The sequence below is a fragment of the Solea solea genome, chromosome 8 (assembly GCF_958295425.1).
Source record: "Solea solea chromosome 8, fSolSol10.1, whole genome shotgun sequence".
Classification (NCBI taxonomy): Eukaryota; Metazoa; Chordata; class Actinopteri; order Pleuronectiformes; family Soleidae; genus Solea; species Solea solea.
Window position 1 is genome coordinate 10,269,270 of NC_081141.1, and position 23,071 is coordinate 10,292,340.

The 23,071-nt window shown below is 39.6% G+C and overlaps 1 protein-coding gene across 1 annotated transcript in view; it reads right to left on the bottom strand.

The window, feature by feature from the left end:
* The window catches only part of si:dkey-215k6.1 (transmembrane protein 132D), a 260,128-nt gene extending 237,680 nt beyond the window's left edge, over positions 1–22,448 (bottom strand). Inside the window, exon 1 of the mRNA XM_058636093.1 lies at positions 21,702–22,448. Within this exon, the coding sequence (XP_058492076.1) occupies positions 21,702–21,783 (82 nt within the window). The 5' untranslated portion in view covers positions 21,784–22,448. The remainder of the gene's footprint in view (positions 1–21,701) is intronic.
* Between the last annotated feature and the right edge of the window lie 623 nt (positions 22,449–23,071).

Below are 23,071 nucleotides of genomic sequence, written 5' to 3' on the forward strand. Positions count from 1 at the left end.
TGTAGAATGCAATCTCTTTAAGTCTACAGGAGAGAGTGGAAGTTTAGCAATCTCGTCTTGTCTTGTGAGAACTCTGCATCACTGAAGATAATAATGCTGAATCTCATCAATAGGCTGTTAAAGAGTAAAGATTTGGCTTTTTTGAGGTTGGAGAAGTTTAGTTCTCTCAGAATAATTAAATTTATTACAACAACAACAAAAAGAGGCTCTGAGGTTTTGACCAACTGCAGAGGTGCTATTGCATTCCAGTGAGCAAAAGCAACTGCAACTACAATACAAGTAAAGATGACATTATATGCACACACACTATATATAGTATATACATACACACCAGGTGATAGTGTTCTGTTAAAGCTTAAAAATACATCACTAAGGACTTTTATTTATACTTATACTCTCTCATCATCTATATTTCTTTATGTTCTCTTGTATTTTGATATAATTCCCTCTTCTCCCTCCAGTTTTCTTTACGTCTTCTTTTTCAATGTCCATCCCTTTCCCCAATTTCTTAACAACCCAACTCACAATGCCACTCTCATATTGTGCGATTATCTGCAGAACTAGTAGCTTTATCTATTTCCCCGTAGCAACAAAATGTGTTTAAATTCCTCAGTCATTGTCAAAATTTGCAGTAACCTCTAACCGATAAACAGCGATCCTTTCTATCCAGTTCTCCTTGTCTCGCATATCCACTCTACATTTCCCATTTTCATGCAGAAACTGTTTTTTTTTGTTTCACTTAACAGTATTTTTTCCTCTTCTTCCTTTGTTTTGACCTCTGCCTCACTGCTGCCTCACTGCACCGTCTCCTCTTACCTCGCTCTATATAATTTGTTACTAATTTTAAACTGCATCCAACATGGGGCTTGTCAAATAGCAGCAGGTGTTTTCCACTACTTTGCGCATCATTAAAGGTGTAAAATAGTTCAGACATTGACAAAACTCTACAAGGCAGAAACAATTCCTTTGTTTTCTTTGCTTTTGTTTTGCCCAAAAAAGGTTGTATTTTCTGGTTTCTTTGTTTGAAGACATCATCATTTTGAGGTTTGGGGAAAATCATTTGCCATTTTTTGCCATTTTCATACATTCATATTAACTAATCATCTGATCACTACAATAATCAACATAATCAATGATGGAAATAATAATATAAGCATTCCTCCTCCAAAAGCATCACTGACATTGGTATGCATGATCAAAGCTCATTTAATCATCTTAAATTAGAGTAGATGTTGTGATTAAATTAACAATTAGAGATTGGAGTAAAAAGAAGCCAGTGCCAGTTACACATCCCTTCATAACATTCTGCCAGTCTCTCGTCTGCATAATGTCTTTTGTTTGTGTAACTGTTGTGAGACTGAAAATAAACGAGGCGCTCTGTTCTGCACTGTGGATGAAACGGAATGGCACATTAATATCTTGGCAAAACAAATCTTGGACTGTGCTCAACACCACAGTGGACTTTTGGTTACATCAAATAACATGACATTGGTGATATGTCCCATCCTTGTTTTTTTTAATGAAAATGTATTCACTTAAAAAGCAACAGCCTTGGCTTGTGATAAAAGAAAAAAAAAACAAGAGAACAAGATTTGGTTAAATGCTCCATCTGGGGATCCACCAACACTTTTAAGCGTATGAGCAGTTTCTAACATAGACTATATCTACTGCCTTTGGTTCTACTTTGAACAATGTCATATGGAGGAAGTAGTGCAGTTTTGTAAATAACTAAAAAGTTAATTAAGCACCCAAATACATCCAGATTTTATGTTTCCATTTTCCATTATACAAAAACGGAGGTCATATCTTTAAACAGTAAAGGTGACCAATGAGAAAACGTTGAATAAATGCCAGTGACAACTCCGTCAGCAGAGCAATTAACCTCCAATTGCACAAGCTGCTTGTTAACTTGTGTTTAACTTGTGTCAACATGTGGTAAATAATGTAGAAGTAAATGAATTTAAATTGTGACTTCAACCTTCACACACCGTGAGTGTCCCTGCGTTGCTTCCTCACTCGTGCTTGTTTAAATGAAAACATAAAACAGACACAACAAAATAACAACAATGGTCTCACTCCATCTTCTTCTGACTCACAGTTCTCTTTCTGTCACACACAAAAACACACATACAGAGAGAAAACCAGTGCTGTGGAGTGATGGATGGGGAGAAAAGCTGTGTGGGTGTGGTTGAAATGGAAGTGAAAGCAGGTGAGTAAACAAGAAAACAAGTGGTGGAAAAGAAAGAAAGCAATTGAGATGAAAGACAGAGAAATAAAGACAAGGAAGAGAGATGAATGGCAAGAGAACAGGTGACAGTAATAAATAAGAAATGAATGTAGCATCTGTAGTTTGAAAACCATGAAGCCAATTTTAATAAACACAACAGTTACGGGAGTCTTGTATTTTAGGGCAGAGTTTCCCAAACATTTTCATCGAGACACATTTTTTTAAGAACGACAGATCACCACCCAATGCACGGTAACCGAGGGCAAATTTGTGCAGAATATAAGATTTATATTTATACTGCCATTTCTGCTAAATTAATTTTGAATAGCTTAATGTTTGATAACTTAATTGTATCCATGTTATTTAACACATTTTAAGTGAAAGATTTTTTCTTTGGTAACCCAAAAATAAATGTCTTGTGACCTATCTGTAACACATTTAGAATTTAAATTTGGCCATTACTGATCCCAATGATATCTTTTGTTTGTTTTATTCATTCATATTTTAATTATAAAATAAATGTTTTAAAGCCTTTCACACCTACACACTATCTTCAAATAACCACAAATCTAATCAAACTAATTCAAAAAATAAATAAATAAATAAAAAATCAGGTTATTATTATATTAAAAGTGAAGAAAATTGAAGTAAGTGGACATACTGTATACAAATATGAAGCTGCTTGTAGCCCAGTGCGATTATTGCCAGTGAAATATATAAATGGAAAACTGCCGTCTTCAAGACCTAAAAAACACTTGAGTTTGTTGATGTCATGTTATCCCAGCACTACATCAAGATGAAGCAAGTCAAACTAGATACAGCCGGTTGGTGGATCGCCAGGTCGAGGCTTGGATGACTTTCCTTGGCGACTACATGTTTTTTTCTGCTTGGTGAGTGTGTCTTATACTCCACCTATTGGTGGGGTGGAACTTCAGTTTGAGCATGTGCACCATAGTAAAGAAAGGCAAGTACGATGTTTACAGGGCAAGAGACAGGGGACAGATGAGGAGTGGGACATCAGGCTCAGCTAGGTCTAGAGTTTCAGGCTGAATTAACCCCAATTTGACTTATCTCTGAATCAGCAGGAGAAATCTGATCTGGAATCTTGGTGAGGAGTTAAGTTTAGGCCAAATGATCTGGTAGTGTGTTTCTCTCCAGCTCATGCAGCAAATAGTAAACACTTAAAGAAGACTTAAAGCAGAACTATGCAGTATTTAACCATAATTTAACAGCTTCAGAGTCCTTGTGGTGGTTAAATAGCTTGTTGCAGGGAGATTATTAGGGACTTTTAGCAGAAAACCAGCCTTGCAAGATCAGGGCCGTCGACCCTGATTCCTCACAATCAGGGTGTTTCGCAAAGTCTTGCGAGAAATACTGATTGCTTTATGGCACTACACACACACACACACACACACACACACACACACACACACACACACACCCTATTCCAGGTACGGACTATAAGATCCAGGCAGTGATGGCATTATTTTACATGTTCATCATGGCAGAGCGAGGGGCCACACATATCAAACATCCGATGGGCTTTTTTCGAAAGGCGAGAATTACAACCACAGAAGCATGCGAACAGGATGTCGACCTGGCAATCTTGCTGTTCCACTCCTAAGCATCTTTGAGATTAACTCTCAAATTGACTTTAGCTGTCAAGTCATTTAATGACTTGGATTACAGGGATTACTTACATTGACAAATAAACTTTCCAGTCAAAGATAATGTTGGCAATTTGCAGACAAAGTTAACTGATCATTGTGTGATCAGCAGTCGTTATTTTTTAAATCTTCAAAATGATGATGGAAGAGGCTTGCTTGCTTGCCTCCCTGACACCAAACATAAAAAAGCATCACTGAGATACACACAGCCCCACAATAATAAAAGTCCAGCTGTTGACCTGTCAACATGGAAATGAGCTAAATTAAGCCTGATTTAGCCTATCATTCCCTGTGTCATTTCTCACATTTGTGATTTTTATGAACATGCATTTTTGTGGTGAGACGTAATAGTCCAGGCTCCTCCTTGTAAACACCATTCATACACTCTGTAGCCACTTAGTTAGTTGTATAGTGTGAACTCGACTTAAGCCACAGCACAACAATGAGATCATGATTTTATAACCCACATATTCTGTTTACACTTCTTCCAACCTTGACTCAAACCCTTTGAAGTAAATGGAGACAAAAGATGAGACTGTGGAAGGAGAGAGATCAGACCATAGAGCCACAGGCTCTGCCTTGTTTCCTGCTGTGTACCACTTACAGGCTAAATCCCTCACTGGGCTGCCTACATATGTATGTCAGGTCCACACTTATTAACAAGATGGAAGGGCAAGTAAGATGACCTTCTTTAAAGTGGAGGGTCATGGTTCACGCCCACCAGTCTGGCTGAGAATCCTTATCAGCTGTTACAGTGGTTGATCTTGACCTCTAAGGAAATGAAGAGAGAAACGTCCTCAGAGATCAGCGAAGTGTGACAATAAATGAAATTAGAGCCATTTCATGTCTTATTAGAGCAGATGGTGAAGCCCGTTGTCATGGCAGACGATTTTCTTGAGGACGGTCAACACAAAACAATGTATTGGGGTAACAGTGATGTCCTGAACAGAAGTGGATTTTAAAGATGTCCGCAAACACCTGCATCATGCTGGGGAATCTGATTCCAATCACACCGTAGCCCCGCCCTAAAGCATAGCCTGGTTTATCATTCATTTGACACTAATTGGCACCGTCATGCTGTATTGTGAACACTTGATCATCATGATCACAAACATGTCTCACTGTCTCAAGTTCACTTGAATGTAGAATTAAATTTTATTAATCCCCTCAGGGAAAGTATTCCTCTGCATTTGACCCATCCTAGAATTAGGAGCAGTGGGTTGCCACACTGAGTAGCGCCTGGGGAGCATTGCGGGTTGGGTACCCCAACTTTTTGTGGCCGGGTGGGGATTTGAACCGGTGACCCGCCGGTTACAAGGCAAGTTCCCTTTCCACTGGGCCATGGGCTACCCATAGCATAGACGAGCTCTTCAGCGGTCGCAAAAAGTAGTTAAAAGTGTCAAGCTGAAGCGGCTCCAGTTTGATTTTTTTTTTAGAAAACAAATCTGTTCTGGGCAACAAGCACACACACATAATCACAATCTAATAGCTTGTTTTCATGGCACCTAACATAGGAGCACAGAGGTAATTTAGCAATGGTGCTAATTCACACAAAAGCTTTCCATTTATTTGTCAATTAATGTGCGTTGTCCTAATTCAATAAACTAAACTGAGTTGTCAACGTGTCCGACACGGGAGTGTCCAAAGGGTAGAAGAGGCTAAATTTAAGAAGGGTAACTGGAGCAACACAAAGAGAGAAGATGGTGTCGGTACAAGTAGAGAGGGAGAATAATGGAGCGATAGAGAGGTAGAGGTGGGAGGCCTTATCAGAAAAAAACAGCCGCCTTCATCTCCCTACCCTCCAGACACACAAACACGTGTGTGAAAGGACCACTGACTGCTAACACAAACACACACACACACATAAACTGATGCACATCCACACCTACATATTCAAACATGAGCACACACACCAGACTCTCTCAGACAAAACATCAACACAAATAGAGCGGACTCCATCCAACACTGCCCATGTGTCACTGTAACCACCCCCAACCTCCGACAACGCACACACGCACACGCTTACAGGTGAGTGACAGGTGCCATTTACACAGACACCCAAGTCCGCCTCCCTTCAAGCTCCCATGCCAATGAATACCATTAGCATCTGATAAAATGTCAGGGGGCATGAACAATTATATCATCACACGACATACACACATTAGTGTACATAAGCAAGTATACACACACACACACACACACACACAGTTAGAAATGTCAGAGGCCTTTGCCCACTTATGTATGTGATGGACAGAGAAGGCAAATGTCAACTGTTCCTCAAAATGGCAGTCATGTGGGCTGAAAGGCGGTGACTGTGGACCGATACTGCCTGACACATGGACCACCACTGTGCATGTGAGCTTGTGTATGCGCGGCATCACATTCTGACATCAGTAAATCATCCTATACATGAGTAACAGAATGAGGCTTCAGTCTGCCTTTCAGCGTCATCGAAGTAAAGCTTGAACAAAAATGATTTCCATTGGCAGTATAATTTCATCATTAAAGCCAGAGAAACATCCGCACTGCAGTACAAACAAAACAGGATTAACGGTGAGAGCACATGTTGTCTTAGTTAAGCACTCCTTGACATTCCTCGGCATCTAAGGTCATTTTGAAAGGAGCACTCGCAGCCCCTCAACCTTTAAGCTCTTTTCCACCAACATGGTGCCAACTTTAAAACAACCAATTAGAGATGTTCCCTCCCGATATCGATTCCGATACTCATGCTGTTGGTATCGGCCGATACCGAGTACAGATACCGATACCAGTGTGTTAAAAAAAAAATTCATACAATTTCTGTGTGTGATACTGTGATATGATTATCATTGTAGTAAGGCCTTGCTCAGGTTAAACCCTTTGTAAAACAGGAATGAATACAGCAAATGGAAGCCATTTATTTTTATATTTATTTTTAAATAGAACAGTATAAAAAACAGTAGTGCAATAGCAACTTAAATACATAGAGGAATAATTATAAAAAACAAATGAAAGTGCAGCCATTATGTACTAAATAGTGTAGTATTGTGGTATCGGATCGGTGCCTGGACTCTAGTACTCGCCGATACCGATACCAGCATTTTCGGCAGTATCGGAGGCTTTACCGATACTGGTATCGGAATCGGAACAACTCTACAACCAATTCCAGGTAATTCTTCGTCATTTCTCAGACAACACGAGTGACGGCAGCAGCAATGAAGTGGGTTTTGGAAAAACCTTCAAATGCAAGAATAAATAAATACATTATATCGACTTCCACTACCTGAACCAAGCCCATCAGGACTAAATATTCAAATGTTTTGAAATGATAGTTAGGTTTGCAGCACTCATCAATGTCACCTGAGCTGCTAATAAATAAAATTAAAAAACATAGCAGACACACACTTCCACTCCAGTCAAGTGTTTAGGTGAAAAGTTCTTCAATTACCAAATATAAATAACATGACATTCAAATAAGCCAGGTCTTCCTGCAATCAGTACTGATACTAATTATGTTTCAAGCTGCAATGCAGTTATGGAAGTCAAAAATAGATTTATAACTTGAGGTCAACTAATTCATGCAGTAACACAAAACCATAGCATGTGAGCTTTCTGGTGCATTCAGTGAACCTTGTAAATTCTAATATTTTTGCAAACACAAATGGAGGTCACTGAGCCTGCACAACTTTTTCTAATTTGAAAAGAATATTCTTATTACAAAGTTTCTTGCAATATCATGAAAGTTTTGGTTATTTTTTTTGTTTTTCACAAAATGAGTAGGTGCTGTCGGTCTATTAGTCAGCTAATGGCTTTTCCATATTTTGTTAGTTTCAATATATTAGTTGACCTCTATAACTACTTTTCAAATTGTTTTAACAGGTGAGATTTCTAACTTGATAATACTAGACATACAGTAAGTTGCAAGGGATACCTGCTCAACCAGTGGTCACTCAGTGGTCATCAAGGAACAGCTCCCAAAAAGATATTTACCTCACCCTTTCTGTTTTTCAGTATGTCAAAAAACCCTTGGCTTTTTATGGTCTTCCACCCTCGCCATACTATATTTGTTATTCATTTGTTATTTACACGCTGCATAGCTCCACAGTGCCTCCATGCTTTCCGCCTCTGGCTTACCCGAGGCCATTTTGAAGAGGCAACACCTGTTGCGATTCATCTCTGTGTGATCAGCCCCTCCGGGTTTCTCTTTCTTTGATATCACCTGTTTGTATGTAACTTCTTTATTTGATTCAGCTAAAAGACAGAATTACACTGCTGACATAATAATTTTAAATTTGCAATAACATGATACAAGTATTAGAATATCTCCTGTGACACCCAGCAAGCAGAAGCAGAGAGGCTTATTCTTCTTATTCTTGAGGACAGGCCTAAAACACAGCAGTGAAAGTCTGATGATTGCTGCGTCAATTATTAGTCAAACTTAATTTTAAAAAACTGCATTCATGCACAATTTGAAAATAAATGTTGATAATGGCGCTGGAATCGAAAGAGGAGCTTGATTATAAATTAACTCAGAAAAACTCTGCAGCCATCTGTCAACAGAGAGGGAGTAAACTTTTCTCTCATTCATCAGCCAAACAGACGGATGGATAGAGAACGAAAGTTGTGTGATCCTTAGCCAAGCCTTTCTCCATCCGCCCTCCAACCCCCTGCATAGAATTCTCAGCAGCAGCCACTGGCAACTCTCGCCCAAGGTCACCGGGACAAAGTCAGGGGTAGAGGAGAAAGAGAGACAGAGAGTAAGACTGTGTGTGCAGTTGAAAGTGTGTAATGTGTGTGTTAAGACATTTGGGGTTCAAGATAAGGTATAATGGTGTGTGTGTTCACATGAGTGCATTTGTACAAATCACAGGAGGAAATAGGTGGTTTCAAATTGTGTGTGTGTGTGTATATTTGTGCTGACAAATCCGCAACTTAGTATTCATGACGATAAATAATCACCGCACTTATGAGCCATAACACACACACTCATCTCACCAACCATGGTCCTCAGAAGTGTTTATTCTTTGACCTACCAACTCAACTCATCACACGTAGCATAGCCAATTAGTATCAGATAACACACACACACACACACACATAAAATTTCGCTGCACACCAGCAGAAGGCACCGCACACACAACACTGCATACAATATGTATATCCAGAGCAGACCACTGGGTGTGTGTTGGCTGTAGAGAGTGATCCATCAGGAGCCCTGCTGCCATGCAGAGGTCAAACCCATCAACCCCGGAGACCATTGCCAGGGCGATACACACACTTCAGCCAAGAACCAATCACAACAGGTCTCACGCTTCACAGTGCACCAAATGTGATCCCGGCAAAGTCAAAGGCACAGTTTGGACTCGTTGCGTTACTTCAGTTCTTAAAAAGTTTCAAGCGGCCTGTCACAAAGCCTTACCATTGTAGTGTCATTTTTAAAGGTGTTATGTGCAACAGTTGGTGTGTTTACATGCAACGGTTACTGTCATAAACACTAAACTTTCATAAACAATAAAGCTGGTTAATGTTATCAGTGTTTTTTTCATCTGCTGGGAGAAAATATCCACACTTTGATGTCTGTATTTTAATCCATCTTCACTGTAGACTCTCATTTTACTTCTCCTCTGGTCGAGATATTTTTGAGAGGAGAAGTGAGGCTTTTTAGATCTAGAATCATTCAGTAAATTCTACACTTAGCAGCTGGCTCTCCTCTGCTGGCTCTAAGTGCATGTTATAGTGACTTAAAGGTGACATTTTCATTAGGCTTTAAATCCTCGCCATCTCAGGCTATTTTATCCAGTTATACTGTCATTTATCATCTATTTCTCTTATTTACTGATCTACAAGAAGCAATAACTGGACTCTGAGTATGCGCACAACAGTCATTTCTAGCATTTGACGGATTTTTGATTGATTTTATCACAACATATTGGCTCAGAATGCGTGTTAGAGCAATTGTGGTTATTTTTGTTATATAATATAAATGATCGAGGTTTTTCTCTAAAAATAAAATTCCTTTAAATAAAATATTGGCAGTAATTTTAGCTGCCTAAAATGTGGGATCTTAGGCCAAAGTTGGCACACAAAGGTCTAATTTGGCCAGTTATATGTGGTACAATTTTACATAATAATACAATAATAAAGGGTATTTAAATTTTGGACTGTGGCCCATTATTTATTATAGGCCCTTAAGAAAAAAGGTTGGGGCACCCTTGTACTATAAGGAAATAAATCATTTCAGAATGTTCACATCAACGCAGAATGTTCAGTTAACAGCAAAAATAAATGGCTAAATAACAGAATATTCCAACATGCTGTTTTGTGTTTATACTTAAATACAACATATACAATAAAATATACCATAAATATACTGCATGCTTGCAAGTACTTTGATGAAAATGCAAAGAACTGGAAGAAAACATTAAGATTCCTCTTCCCAGCTCCCATTCATCCCTTCACATTTCACCCCCCTCACCCACTCCTGCTTTAAACACATCCTTCATTGTGCATCACATACTTATTCAACTCTTTGTTGCACGGTCCCCATTACTTTCTCCTTCCCCTCTCCTCTCCCTCCTCTTTTCCTCCTTGCTGCCTTTGGGTAACCATTTGTCAATGTAGTGCAAGTGTCTCAGGTAAAGATATGCAGATTAACTCCAACTCGTTTGCATAACGAGCTCTTATTTGCCAGTCTAATTATCGCAGCATGCCGAGGCCGTCCCAGCACTGCCCTCAGGGTTCATTAGTAGGGTTCGTTAAAAGGTTAGCTAATCGCTTCCTCCCTCTTTACAAACAGTGGAGCCTGGAGATTGAGAAAAGACTCCTGGTAAGTACACAGTCATTTTGGTGAGCAAGCACACAGTGTCCTCCTCAGCACATCACTCACACACATAAAATGATCTGAAAGAAAAGGGACGAAACTGCTTTTTTTGTTCCCTTTTCCATTTCCTACATGTTTGTCTAAGGAAAAATGTGTGGCCTCACTGAGATGCAGATAAAACTGAAAGCCACCGAGACCTTGATTGAGAACGCAGTAGTTCGGTGATGGACTGTACCACCCAGCCCTGGCTAAGTCATGCAGTTTCAGTCAACACCACATTTTTTCAGAGGAAGTTCATGTTCGAGAAGTAAAAGAGACCGTGACATGTGGCCACCTAAACAAACACTTTTGACAAACTTAAAGATCCCATCAAGCAAATTCAGCATTTCTCGTCTTCACACAATATACTGTATATGATAGAAAATAGTGTCTGAGAACAAGTGAAAAAATGACATGTGTAGAGTAAAGAAATGTAATAGTCTTTTCAAACATCCTCTTCAAACACGGTGTCGATAAAAACATTTATTAAATAACTTCTAATATTTAGAAGTTATTTACTATCTATCTTTTCCTTGTTGGGTGACTACAGTATGTATCTTATCTCAATCTTAATTGCTCATATTAGTAGAAATAGAACTGGGCCATGTATCCTTCCTCTACTTGTGGTTAATGAAGACAGTGTGGATGCTCTAACTCAGAGGTCCCAAACTTCTCCACATGCAGCCCTAAGATTATTTGTGTATGTTTTTCCATCATAAATAGGTTTATATTGGGAACTATAAATTGTTCCATGTCAAAACAACCTATATATTTATTTTGAAATTCTGTGATCATAAATATTATTATTTCAGTATCTTTTCCTCAAAAAGTCTTTTTTGTTACTTGGCCGGCCCCCAACTGACCAAACTGAGACCCCCTGCTTTAACAGCATCAAAAGTAAGGCAATTATGTGTGGCACCGGCCTAACTTTGATTGCAGTGATAGCTGCTGGTCTTTTAATTGAAGTTATTTATACACAAATTCTTTTATATAACAAATTCTGCTGATCGCGTTCTACAGCACTTTTAGTAGTGAAATGTTAATACAACAGTACATATTTGAGCATTTATTTTGACCAATCAGTTCATTAGACACTGCATAAATGTTCTGAAATGTGAACATATTACAACATTCTTTTATTGTTTGTGTTGCAGAGGCATGAAAAATGTGACAGATAAATGTATTTTATTGATTCCAAAACTGGGAAATGATTGTGTTGCAGTCGTTTGTTTTAATTCAATTAATCAGCTAAGAAAGAGCAGTCAGGTTCTAATTTTCAACAGTTGCAGTCTGTATTTTCATCAATAAGCAGACTGTGCTTTTTCAAAAGCCTGATGTCTAAAAAAAAATCCTGTTCTTAAGTGAGCAACAAAGTCAACCAACTGTCTGTTTTTGTGAGCAGCATTGTAATTAAATTACTGTGTGCTGACTGTTGCCACTTGAGCATCTGAGCCTCCCCCTCCACGGCCTCGTGCATGGACTTGAGGATCGATGCCCAAAATCCTAACACCCGTCTTCTTTTGACAGACAGAGCGCGGCCAAGCTGAGCATGTTAAACATTATGTAGATGGAGTCCTCCAGTGAGTGGGAGCTTTGTAAATAGTGGAAATCTCCAATTTATTGCAGCCCTACAGGCGAAGGCCAACACAGGATAAAATGTTACATCTCTCTCTGTCTCTAACCCTCATGCTCCAGATTTTTATTCCTTCTAATATTCATCCCTTCTTTTGTTTATCTACAACAGTTTATTTTTCTTCTTTCTCAGGGCCTGTCATCTGCTCATCACTGCTCCCTCTCTCCTTTCTCCCCCTCTCTGTTTTACACTTGAGCTCATCTTTCCCTCTTCCTTCTGCGGCCCAAACTCTCATTTCACACTGCTACTTTTTCATCCCCTTTTTTATCTCACTCTCTCATCTCTTGATCCCACTTTTTACGACACACAGATCATGGCCTCGTCTGGCCTTTTAATGTATCTCTCTCTCTCTCTCTCTCTCTCTCTCTCTCAGACTGAGGCTAATGTCATCACGCGTTTGCAGCAGCACTGAGCTGATCATTCAGAGCTCAAGCTCCCCAATCTATATAAATATATAAAAGTGTAAAATGGAACCAAATACAAACACCTGTAATTTAACAAAGGCTCACACGAAGACCATGAAAGCAGAGGTGATCACTCTCAGACAACATGGGAAGCTTTTAAATATATACGTATAAATGGTCAAATATGCACTGTTGTATTTCAATTTAAAATGTCATTACGTAAAGTGTGCTGAAACACAATCAGTTATATAACTAGCTTGTTCAGAATCAGCTGTTTATCTCTCCCCTAGCAGCATGGTGCAGCTTCGGTCTCCCTCGAGACGGTGACTGGGTAAATGCAGCAAAATCATCATTTGCAGGGAGGAAGTGTCTGAAAGGCAGAACCACTTTTTGATTGACATCATTATAGAAATAAAGAATACCACGTTCTGTGTCAGTTCCATGTGGATTTCGTAATTGAAACTCAGAAATAAAATAGCAGCCTGTTGTGTGTTATTTGCTCGGCGATATAGCTAATTTCCATTTGTACATAGGCTACCGTAGACTGTAAATGTAAGCACTATCATAGCATTTACTTAGTTTTACATAATTATCGTGTTTCCTTGCTCCGGTTATTCATTTTGCCATTTTTATTTCTGTAGAAATAACTGGGCCTGAAATTAGCTTCACGAAAGACACTACATGTCAAGTGTATGCCGCTAACACAGCTACACAATCACAGAGGTAAAGTAAAGTTACACACTCAAACACATTAGGGCTGTCCTTTTTCCACAAATCAAATTCAAGCAAATATTTGGACATTTCCTCTATGACTATAGGTCACGCCACGCTGAACACTGGTGTTTCTCGTCTGTGATACCTCCACTGCCTCACATGGGTGCAGCTAAGAGCTAAGCTAACAATGTGGGTCAGCATGTGTTTGCTGCTTTACTATATATAGTTATATATATATATAGTTTAGAACCTGAAATACTTCCACACACCATTTTTCATGTGTCACGATTGTCCACACAGTTTAAGTTTGTTTGTGTCAAAACGTCAATGTCTTATTTCTCTGATGGATTCAAAGTGGATCTGATTCCAAGACGCACTCAGAGCGCCCCCTGCTGGAACACAAAGTCATTATTTCAGACCATCTGATGTCTTTGTCGGCTCAGGTTCTCAATGTTGGTGTTTCAACTTCTCCACTCACATTCCAACTGATATCCAAATTGCAAATAAAGAGTGATCGCCCTGAAACATGCACAAGAATTTTAAACTTCTGCAGTTCCCATTGTGTCCTTTTACATCCCCTGAGTTCTCCTTTATCTGTTTCTACAAAACTAACTTTTTTCTTTTTTTGAATCTAAACTCAAGACATTATCATAATAATTTCCTCTGTTCACACAATTAATGAGTTTGTTTCTGAATGTCAAAAAGTATGGATGCTTTTCGTTTTCTTGTTTTCATACTTGCACTGGTAGTCCATTCATTTTATTTCAATCACATGTTTAATGGCATTTATCTCCCTGCTAATTTATTGTTAATCCCTTGCACGTACAGAAACACAGCATCCAAGCTGTACACTGTATCTCTGTGCATTTGACAAATACATACATCACCACTCCCTATGGTCATCTAAATAAGGAGTTCACTTGATCATAGTTTGTGTACACATGTCAATCATATACATATACATCCTGTTGTCTCGTAGTATACAGTTGATTTTGCTCCCGCTGTCTCCCAAGGACAGGAATGAAACAACAGAGAGACTAATTGATTTCCGCGTGTGTCTAAAGTGAATGTCGCACCTCACTAACAATGCTTTCTTGCTTTTTCCCTTTTCTTTTTTTCTTTTTTCTCTTGCCCTCGTGCGGTTTCAGGTTTGAAATCAATTTGGCTGAGATGAGAGTTTTCAATTTCATTAGCTTGATCAAATGGAGTGCTGTTAACAGGCGGCGGTAATAGAAAATCATTTAGGCTGAGCAGCTCACACACTCTCGAAGGACTGGTTAAGAGCCGCTCTGAGAGAGGGAGAGGTGGTGATGGAGAGAGGGAGGGCAGGGGGAAGAAACTAAAGGAGAAGAAGATGACAGGTGGAAAACTATTGACAAAGCACAGTGATGGAGGAAAAAAGGTGATACCGTATGTGAAGAAAATGTGGGGAAGAAAAACGGGAGAGGGAGAAGGAGATACCATGGTAGGATAATAAGCATAATAAGAAAGATATGCATACTAGAGGAGAAAAAAACACTTTGGAGACAAACTAAAAAAGTGGAAAAGGACAGAAAGAAACAAAGATTGGTGTGGGAAGGATTCAATCAGCAACAATGTCACAATAAAAGCCTGAGAAGGAGCAGAATGGAAACAAGAGTGAAGAAGAATAACAAAGTCATCTCTTTATCTCGTCTGTCTGCTAAGTACTGGCCCATTAAACCTCTATTATCCCTCCTCAGATGATTGTCGGAGAAAAAAACGTTATGATGAAAGAATTAAATAATCTATTAGCCATCAAAGAAAAACCCTCAGCAGACTGACATCTTAATATTACCACTTTGATGAGGAGAAATAGCAATTCAGTCATACATTAATGTGAGAAAGGAACACAGCAGCCCAAAGGAATTTAGTGTATAGATCTGATCCACAACTTGCTCTAAGACATTTAACAATGTATATAATTTTATTTTCAAATATGAGAAATACCTTTTCAGTATCAGCGTGCGTTTGGAAATTCTGAACTGCTGCAGCTTTGTTTGAATGTTGTTTATTTGCCTATTGAGTTGACATTTTGATTTTATATTTAATAGTGTTTGTAGAAATTGCTTACACTTTTTTGGTTACTTACACTTTAACATTTTTGCAACATTGTGCAGTTAACAGTCATAATTGGTATCGCTTATAGTCTACGCAATAGCAAATACCATCAATGTACAATTCATTAATGTACAATTAAATATGAACATCTCATGCTAATGAGTCACGGTGTCATGGTGGAGATGACTGGTCATTCAGTTTCTCACTGTGTGGCCAGTCATTGGACTGAAGTTAATGTGAACTGAACCTTAAACCCTTAGACATGGCTTTTAGACTGACAGGAGCACACACACACACACACACACAATTAGTGTGGCTATTCATGCTAATCTGATGGAAAATAGCTTGCTTATTAGAAAGACCCTTCAGCCCCTCAACAGGCCTTTGATTTTGATCTCCAACTGTTTCATGGTCATAAAGTATACACACACACACACACACACAGGATTTGCAGAAGCAGTAAGGGTATTCACAATCACTAAGACTAATCAGTTGACGTTTAGAAACTGACTGTGGATTATATTACAGGATGAACATGAAAACAGCAGGATATGAGATTTAAAGAGAAAAAAATCAAATGTTTAGTTAATAAGATGGAAGTCTAAAGAAATGAATTACTCAAAAACCCACCCTGTCAGTAAGATCCTCCACTAATAAGTTCTTAGAGGTCTTTTAGTTGAAGTCTGAATATAACTGTCCTTAGTGCCATATGGTTCTCTCTGTCTCTTAATTCAGGGTCTGGAGCCTTCTCTTGATGCAGCATATGTGGACAAAGTCACAACTTTGTTAAACCAGCGTCCTTCAGGGAATTTCATCATCAGATGCAACAGAGAGCTGCAAGGAGCAACTAAAGAGCACAACTACACATGATGACGTGAGTATAACCTAACTTTAGGTAAAAGTGACCATTATTTCATGCCTTTTACTTTACATTATCGTTTCTGGTGCTCAGTACATTTTGCAACTGTAGCCTTCAAACCAGAGCAAAGAAGGTCACGTTTGTTTGGGAGTAGTAATTGAAACAAGCCATGTTGCTCCGCTGTGACGCATTTTGATATGACCAGATCCTGAGTCAAAGACAAAGTCAGTAAATCTAGTGGAATCTAGTTTTCCAAAATCCTATAACACTCTATACAATCAGAAGTCAGAATCCGTTACCTTACCTGCATCACTAACCTCAACCCTCATGTAAAGCAAAAAGCAAAAAAACAGAGAGCGTGACAGAGTTCAAGCAACTGGACAGTCACTTCCTAAGGAGGCATCAACGTATATTCATAACTATTAAGTTGAGAAGCAGGCAATAGGAGTAACCTCCTGATGGTCATTCAACTGCAAGCATTTCAACAATGTCAGAGCCAAGAAACTACATCTATTTTTATAAACAGATTATATTCAACCTTACACTCAGACTCTTGACTTTTAATTTGGAGGATCTGAAGGTTTACAACTCTCATTCTCACAAAAGATGAACACACACACACACACAAACATAACTCGAGATTTTCAAGGTCCAAATGCATAATGATTCGTAGATGAAGTAATGCTACTAGTGATGAGATAACTTTTAACTTTGCACTGGTGGCTATAGAGCACTGGCGGTGACCCCACACACACACATGGCCTTGCTGTTGTCATGACAAAACACAACGGGCACAAAAGTCAACACTGAAAAGAGCTAAAAATTTCATGAGTGGGGAAAAGTGACGCAGGGAGTGAAAAGTGTTTCATGTCCACCCACTTGTATTTTTCAGTGTCTCTGTGACCTTCTCTCTCCCTCTCACTCTCTCCCTCTCACTCTCTCGCTCAGGCCAATCACTGTCGACCATGTGACTGTGCTTATGTGTGGCACAACCAGGAGGAAAGCGCTTCACACTGGAGGGGTGGGATTTTTGTTGTGTTCCATCAACAGTCCCTCTTATAGTCAGAAATAAATGTCAAAAATGCAGCGTTTCCACCAGTAAGTGGTGTAACTGTGTTACCTGTTTTAGGAAACAAGCAGAGGAGGTGTGTGTGTGTGTGTGTGTGTGTGTGTGTGTGTGTGTGTGTGTGTGCATTTTTGTCAGTGATTTTACGTCAGTAATTATTAATGCTCTGTGTTGCATGAATAATGATGCATAGTGTTGACATTCTGCTACAGGTTAGCAGTGGCGTGCAGGATGCATTCAAGCATGCGAGCGGGGAAATGCAGACACACACACACACACACACACAGAGAGACACACAACCTCGGCTCCTTTTTCAGAGGTGCATTGCTAGAATAGCCAAGTGGCAGTTTGTTGGCATCGACCTTCTTGATTTGTGCAGTGACATGCTGTATATGTATATGCTGTATAAGAAAAACATTACATTTCTATTTCTAAATAATACATGAAGAGGGCAAATCCTCTGGTCATGTGAGAAAAAAACACAGTAACTGTACGCTGGCGGACAGCAGCGCACACATAAGTGAAAATGACCCATGTGACAAGTTAAACACACACACAGACACATTTACACTATAAGGACGATATGAATCCTGAGATAAAGTAAGACAAACAAGTGAAAGAGAGACACAGAGCAACATTGGTGTTAAACAGCTGTAGAAGACCATTAGAGAGAGAGACAGGTGGGGACAGCGGGTGTGTTGTGTTCAAAGCTGAAAGTCAAAAATCTGAACTGTGCATCTCCAAAGTTGGAGTGAGAAGAGCCTCGCCTACATATCAAGACAAGAGGCAATTGCTCGTTTGTCATTTCTTTCTTCAGAACTTGCATTTTCTTGTTAAATTCTAGAATACACCTTTGGTATTCAGGTGAACAAATTAGTTTTGTTGCCTAAACTGTGCAAAGGTGAGACAGAAACCTGAAATAAAAATACAGATTCTGATATTCTGACAGTGTTTGCTCAGACATGGGTCTCTTGGTCACCACGGTCAGTAAATGTAGGGACAATCTTTTCAGTATCCCAACACAGCAATTGATCCAGTCAGGAGCGAGAGCTCCGTGCTCTCTGCTTGTTAGGTTAGACTGTGAGTAAATAAATACACACCACACTGTTCATGAGCTGACGTATGAAGGTGGAGGGGGCCGCTAACAGCAGCTTTAACACAATCAGGCAATAAATAAAGAACCTGATCTTTATGCTATCTCAACTTCTCCCGCCATCCCTGGCTACTATTGGATGATACCAGCTGTCAGTCACACTGGTGTCCACTCAGACACACCATCATTTATCATCTATTTTTTATTCTAAATGGGAACATCTATACAAAACTGGCATTATGTTCTATTAAACCGGAAAGTACATATATATATATATATATATATATATATATATATATATATATATATACATATATATATATACATACAGTATATATATTTAATGTATATTCTATGGGTGAGTCCCTGCTCCAAATTCAGAGGTAAATGGATAGCAGTGTGACAAAATGCAAGAGAGAAAAAGAAAGATGCTACAGGCCATAACAACTTCAAAGAGCTGACAAAAGGTAAACACAGTCCCTGGAAGAGAAGAGAAGAGAAGAGAAGAGAAGAGAAGAGAAGAGAAGAGAAGAGAAGGTTTCCATTTTTTTGGTTACTCTGTTGTTTTACCAAGCACAGCTGTTTTCCGGTGTGTCGCCCCTCCTGCTCTTTCCTCTTTGGTCTCCTGCTGCTGTGCCATGCGCCATGCCTACCGCCACTCTCCATCGTGCACAGTGCAGCGTCTAACTGCTCAGTGTGCCGTGAGTGATCGCAGCTGATTAAAAACCCACAAGCATGCACACAAACACGGACCGCACTCAGGAGAGCATGATACTAATGCTTTAGGACTGTCATATGTGTGGTAAATGGAGGCATACAAACTGCACTCGGCTTCAAAACCCAAAAGTATCTGTCAGCTTTCTTCAACTGATGCTGCTTTTGCCTTTTTCCTCCCGGGAGGCAGTGGGTGGTGGCATTACATGACCTGAATTCAGCTTTGAATAGCCATGCTGCAAAGCCATACACTCTGAATAAAAGCATAAACTTCAGTTGAGCTTGTAAGACTGATTAGATTATGTTGTACAAGTTTTATAAGCCACGTACCACAATTCAGGTCCATAAAACCAGCAATGAAGTCGGTGCTTCTCGGACAGAAAAGATCTTGACCTTTAGTCTCCCTTTATGTTTCTCTCAATAATGCATGAGTGAATAATCTTTAATTCAACTTTTAAACGTTGACTAGTGAGGTTATCACTTAGGCGTCATTTGGCCTCGGTGTCCAAGGATACAAACTCAAATGTTTTACGAGTCGGCGCAGATATATTTATATGTCATTCTTGACAGAAACCATGTCACTTAAGCAGCAGTGTTCAAATATGATCTTACCATTGTTTTGGATTTGAATAAAATGAATAAATTCTCAATTTCTTTTTGTTTTTTTGTGGTCAAAAGATGCAAAAGTAAGGCCTCCGGAGAATCAAAATATACAGTTGGTTTCATTTTTCTATCACCATTACACACAGTGCGATCAATTTTAATATCATAATGACGATAAAGATTTGGGGGGATTCAGCTTTTATTTAATTATTTATTTCCCGCAAAGTCAAAGATGAATTGAATTGTGGCGCTGACTGTTGTGACCAAGACCATGCGCCGCCCAAACGTTGGCACGCTATTCTTTTAACACTCAAACAGCTTAATTAAAAAGTCTCAGTAAGGCACATACATGTATTGTAATTGTAAATGTAAGCATTTGGAAGTTTGCTTCTTTAAAAGTCCAAATCCAAAAATTAAAAACCACATATCTACCAAACAAATGAACGGCCGCACACTCAGGTGCAGCCGTGTATTCACAACAAGCTCGGGTTCGTGGAGGTTGGGACTCTTCAGTAACAAGTCATCGCTTTACGTACGTTCACAGCTACTTTATGTCTTCAACATAGTATTTTCTCCATGGAACAGCAGTGAGGGATGTAGGAGATGTCAATGAATACTAAGGAGAGACTTTGAAGGGGACGAGGTGAGATGATGATGGATGTAATCAGGGCACAAAATCCACCGATTACACTGCACTAAGTGATAAATAGCAAAACAATGCTGATTGATGTTCATCTGCTGCTGCACTGAATATTGGCTGATGTGTTGTGCAAACTGTCAGTTTATATAGAATAATGAGAATTGATGAGTATCTCTTCTGAATGGGATTGTGCATTCATTGTTTGGTTTTGTGATGTGTTTGGATAAGCAGCCAAGTTTGTGTTTGCATGTTTAGGACCTGATCAAGACTTATGTCACAGGATTAATGTGTCAGCATGAAATTATGGACTACATCAGTTTGCCACAATGACACAGATGTGCAGTGAAGGTCTAATGCAAAATATGAAACAATTGATTAAGAACTATTTAGCCCACACTGTATGTACCTGACCAAAATGATTGTCCTATGTCTTCTTTCCATTTCGTTTTACTATGAAAATATGTAGTGTGTTGTACTATGAAATATTAAGAGCAGACAAACAGAATTCCCTGCCCTTAAAGGGGATGACAATTTTAATCTTTTAGATTATTGTAAGAGGAAGCTCGTCTCTAAACTCCAGGTGCACCCGGGGCGCACGGGTGGGTTCTCACCCTCTGTCCAACCCGACTGATCGAGTCTCAGATGGCACCGGTTAACGCGCATCTGTCACCTGAGCTCCAGCTCAGGCATTTACTTAATATTCCGCGCGCACCTATGCACGCACGCACGGATACAAGAGGTGTCAAGGTGAATATGAGCCAATCGATAGTCACTGCATTGCTTAATTTAAATTTCCTGCAGTTTGGAAACGTTGGTACAGTCCGCGCTAACCATAAAGTCACAACCTGCTGTGTAGACACACAATGCTGCCACGTTGCTTCAAACTGTGTGGCGACATTCAACAAACTTGACTCATGTCATCTGTTGAGTCTGGTATTTATTGGCACTAGATCCAAATAAGTATGTAATAATAATAATAATAATATGAATAATAATAATAATAATCATAAATGAGTAATTAAAAAAGTGCAACCTAAAGATTCCATATTATCAGAGGACATAACGCAAACAATATTCAACATGAATATATATATTAAAATCGACATATTCAGTCAGTTTGCTTGTTTGACGTCTAAAACATGATAACAAGTTAGTAATTCTTACCTTCCCACAGGAAAAGCAGGAGCAGTGTCTTCCAGAGGCAACATCGCTCCAGAGCGCGTCCTCTTCTCCACATCGCCTCCATCCCTCCTGTTTTTATAAACCACCGGGATTGTTCACACAAATGAAAAAGTGTTGATGATCTGTTTTTTATTGTTATTCTTATTTATTTTATTTGTTCTTCCCACTGGCAGATCACTGCCGCGTCGGTGCCATCAATAATCTCATTTTGAGCAAATTGCGCTCCCACGGTGGCTGACCTAAGACACGGCGCAAACTAAAAATCCTCCATGAGTCCGTAATAAAGGGCAAACATTGTGGGAGGGGGAATCCAAGGCAGGTAAACTTTTTTTTTTTTTTTTTTACAAAACCCGTTCAGAAAATAAATAAAAGTATGAGCTTCAAGCTCGAACCGAGGAATAAACCCGCTCTCCACCGGTGCGCTCTCCTGCTTTTATTTATCCAAACGGGACGGGTGAAGCGGAGCAAAACTCACTGTCTCTCCTTTTATCACATTTGTCCTTCTTCCAAAGTTCTAAGTACTCATTCAATGATGTTTGAAAAGTCCACTTCGGGAGCGGTTTGGAAACAAAAACCCAGGAAAACTGTCTCTTATGGCGCAGGAATTCAATAAAATCCAAATTAGCTCCGTCCGCTCCTCCTTTTGGACCTTCCTCCCTCTGTCTATCCTCCTCTCTTCTGCCAGTTCTGCGTGTGCGGATCTGGATTCAACTTAAGAGGACGTATGAAGACTACTCGTCCGTGGGATGGAGAGAGGAGAGGACAGAGGAGGTGGAAGAGTCGGATGTGGAGGGCGGGGTTTGAGGATTTGAGTGTCAGTTGAGCAACCAATGAAGAGTCTTGGTATTCATTCAGTCATTCTCTCTCTCTCTCTCTCTCTCTCTCTCTGTTCTTTCATAATTTCAGGTTAATTTTTATTATTAAATTTTCCCACGATCATACCAACTGTAAAACAAATTGTATTGTTTTTTTCCCCCGAGACTATATCATTTTTATTAAATAAATACCCAAACTTACCGTGCGCGTGTGTGTGCGCGCGCGTGTCCACTCAGGTGTTGTTCATCCTTTCAGAGTCTGCATTATTCATAGCGAGACACACGCTACACCTGTTCTCTGTAATCAATAGACTCCAACTTCCCACGAGGTCGCGTGCACGCGCTCGCACACACTGCAAGTTTTCATTACAAAGTGCAACACATCACACGTTGCACTTCACTTGTGTGCGTGCGCGCGTGTCTTTCCTCAGCCAAATGTGTAGACGCTAAAGAGATGACACTGTGACTTATTGAATTGCAAATGAGTGGGTCGGTGGAGGAATATGAGTGTTTCCGGAGACGTGAGCCCCGTCGCCT